This window comes from Phragmites australis, chromosome 10 (assembly GCF_958298935.1).
Source record: "Phragmites australis chromosome 10, lpPhrAust1.1, whole genome shotgun sequence".
NCBI classification, from domain to species: Eukaryota; Viridiplantae; Streptophyta; class Magnoliopsida; order Poales; family Poaceae; genus Phragmites; species Phragmites australis.
The window spans coordinates 13,412,369-13,415,828 of NC_084930.1; the positions used below are offsets into that span (position 1 = coordinate 13,412,369).

At 46.0% G+C, this 3,460-nt stretch overlaps 1 protein-coding gene across 1 annotated transcript; it reads left to right on the top strand.

The window, feature by feature from the left end:
• The first annotated feature begins 348 nt into the window (after window positions 1–348).
• On the top strand, window positions 349–3,254 carry LOC133930230 (uncharacterized). The gene is made up of 6 exons (XM_062376890.1): window positions 349–1,123; window positions 1,221–1,297; window positions 1,418–1,478; window positions 1,589–1,811; window positions 1,915–2,326; window positions 2,419–3,254. The coding sequence occupies exons 1-6, from the start codon at window positions 709–711 to the stop codon at window positions 2,791–2,793; spliced, it is 1,563 nt and encodes a 520-aa protein (XP_062232874.1). The 5' UTR covers window positions 349–708; the 3' UTR covers window positions 2,794–3,254.
• Window positions 3,255–3,460: the final 206 nt, after the last annotated feature.

Here is a 3,460-nt window from a genome sequence, read left to right on the forward strand (position 1 = left end):
ATCTAACACGACAGGTATTTCATTCTGTTTTCAAAACAATAATAATTTGAAATTATATGTGTTTATTCTTATTGCATTTTTAATTGATTCCTGTGATTTTTTTATGTTAAGTAGTTCATTTTTAGCAATATTTTTACTTGTTCAGTAACAACTTGTGTTCTATTCCAAATCACTTAATAGTGTCCTCAAAAATAGAAATAAGTGGATAGTGAGAAACCATAGAAATTTTCAACTCTTGCAGCCTTCATGAATTGGGCAAACAATTAATATGATAAAACCAGAGGGGCAGGTCTCAACTCTTTCCTTCCTTTCCCACAGCCAGTTGGCAATTGATAATCAGCTCCCCTCCCCTCGTCCAATTATATACCCCCTAGCACAGCCACCATTCTCTATACAAGCCCAAAATAACAATACTACAATAGTATACTCCCCAATTCCCTTCCAATAGAAAATGGTATGAAATGGAATTTCATTGTTGAAAACTAGTCAATGTAGTGGATTACTTGTCCATTTTCCTGCTCTTATATTTTATTCATACATCAAGCTTGCTTATGCTTCTTCCCCTCCCTCCTATTATTCCCGTCACATTCCCCTCTTCTTCGTTCCCAGTTCCTACTCCAACCACACCTCATTTCAATCCTATCATGGAGGTCTGTAGAGAGAGATAGAGAAGGGAGGAGGAGAGAGGATTCCTGAGAGGAGCAAGGCATGGGAGAGGTGAAGGAGAAGGTGGTGGTGGAGATCCTTGAAGACGATGAGAGGAGATCTTCGGGACACTATGCACCGCCCCCTGCTGTTCTTGACCTCAATGAGGGCTATGACGAGGGGAGCGATGAAGAGGTCGGCGAGGATGGAGACGACAACGAGGAAGAGGTCGAAGATGGAGGTAGCACAAGTGAAGTTGCAGGAGAGGGGAGGAGTTCAAGCAACAACAGCAGCACCAACCACAATTCCGAGAGCAACAAGGATCATGACATGAACAGCAGCAGCAAGGCCGAGGGCAGCGGCGAGAGGGTGCCGACGGTGAGGCAGTACAACCGGTCCAAGCTCCCCCGTCTCCGGTGGACGCCAGATCTCCATACGGCGTTCGTCCATGCCGTTGAGAGGCTAGGAGGCCAAGAGAGTAAGTAATCCCATATGTTGCTGTTCTTCATGCAATTTTTCCCGATTTAATTTTCCATTGATCGGTGTTCTAAATTTTGTTCGAATTTGATCGATAGGAGCAACCCCAAAGCTGGTGCTTCAGATGATGAACGTGAGGGGGCTCAGCATTGCTCATGTAAAAAGTCACTTGCAGGTAAAGCAGATTAGGAGCAGGCCCACTTCCCATGACTACATAGTTGTTGTGCTAGTTGTTTCCTTCACATAACAAGCGTTGGGCTTAACCTTTTTCTGGTCATCCATTTCGACTTTTCAGATGTACAGAAGCAAGAAGCTGGACCACGAGTACGGCCACGAGGGGGCAGCCATCTCTTCAGGTTCACATCAATTTTCTCTCCATTTTAGTTTAATCACTTCAGTAGCATACATCGAAAACGCCATGGACTACTTGATCATTTCCTTAACCTGCGCTGCTTAACTTCGACAGTTTTCTCGCCCATGGACTTCCACATGAGGAGAGGGGACCATCGCTTCCATGACATGTTCTTCCAGCGAGCTGCCGGCTCGGCCCTCTCCTCCAGGTTGCTGGAGAATGGCGGGTTCTTCGGGTCAAACGCCGTCTCACCGGAGGCTAGCCGGCTTTATGGACTCCTCCAACGCCGGCAGGCCACCATGCAAACGTTTGACTTCAAGAACTACAGTAGCTTCAGGTAATTAACCAAATCAGAAGGCAGCATGTATGCTCAACTTCGATCTCGTTCGGTGATCATGCCAAAACCCTAATCAATCGTTCTCCTTCATGCGCGTATGTAGGAATCAACAGTGGATGTTCAACCAGCATGCGGCGGTGGCGGCGAGGGCTGCCACCATCAACGACCAGGGCCCGGCGAAAGGCCTCATTCACGAGATGATCTTCAAGAAGGACGGCAAGCCGACGTCACATTTGTTCGACGTCCGGGACGCCATCGCCTCTAACCGGACGTCGTCGGGTGCTGCCAATCACGGCGGAAGGGCCGGGAGCACTGATTGGATCGGTAGCAGCTCCCAACCCCTGTCGAGGACAGTGTTGGCTAGTACCCCCACGAGGTTCGCGCTGGGCAATCACCATATTTTGTCTAGGTGGAGAGGCGTCGTCGGCAGCAACGGCTACCACCCCAACGGCGACGCTAACACGTCGTCGTCCGATCCTGTGGTGACAAGTGAAGCCCTAGGTGCCCAGTTCGAGGTACATCTCATTGTCTATAGCATTGACACGTTCATTTGTAACTTGGTCTGGAGTTATGATGATGTACGACTTGTGCTGTCATGGAGTTGCAGAAGCACCTTGAGTCCAAGGCCCCGACCAAAGTGATCGGCGAGCTGCACACTGGAACCGGGGCGAAGAGGACAAAGACGTCGATGGAGAACGGCTGGACGCCGGACTTGCAGCTATGCTTGAGCCCCAACATGGGAGCAGACGGCGACAAGGCCAAGAGGAAGAGCATAAGCACTGCGATAAGTGAGCAGGAGGTGGGCAGCGATAAGAAGCTGCCACTCTCGCTCTCGCTGTCACTCCTGGGTGGCGACAGCAGTAACAAGGACGGTGGCGGAGATGCCGTGAGGTTAGAGGCAACGACAGGTAGCAGCAGCAAGATGGCCGCTATGGGGCTGAGTACTTTGGATCTGACCATGTCGATCAAGGCATTGGAGTGAGATCTTTCAAGTACTTGTCCCAAGGCCTTCCAAAACTTGCACACTGCACCATGAGATTAAGTAATAAGACTGTTAATTTAATTTAGGTCTTGTTTGGTAAAGCTACAACTTTAAGAATTTTTGAATCTGGTTATTTTTAATTATAGAAATTTTTAAAGCTAGAGCTGTAGATAGATTGAGAGTCTGATATCGTGTTCTTATTTTGGACTGAAAACATATATTTAAACAACTTTATTTTATTCTACATACTTCGAATCCTATATGGATCTCAGAGCTAGAGTTCTATCAAATAAGGTCTTAACCATACTTCCAGACCATATATAAATACATATATTATTGACATGCACTTAGATAGGGATTGTTTCTCTCCATGTATGCATAGTCACATGCATGTTCAGTTCATTTTTTATCCTGGTATCACTGCAGAGTAATGTCATATAAAATGCAAAAAGAAATACATATCTACTCATCAATCGGTTAGTCCTGAAATAACTTGTCAAATAGTTCCTCACTCGCTACTGTGCTCATATTGCGTTCTTTAAAATTTAATGACAATCTGTTCTGAATTCAATTTACTTATTTTCAGAAAATCAGTGTGTATTGGATTAGAACCCTTTATATATTTCATATACAAAGTAATATACGAACAGCCGATTATGATCATTAT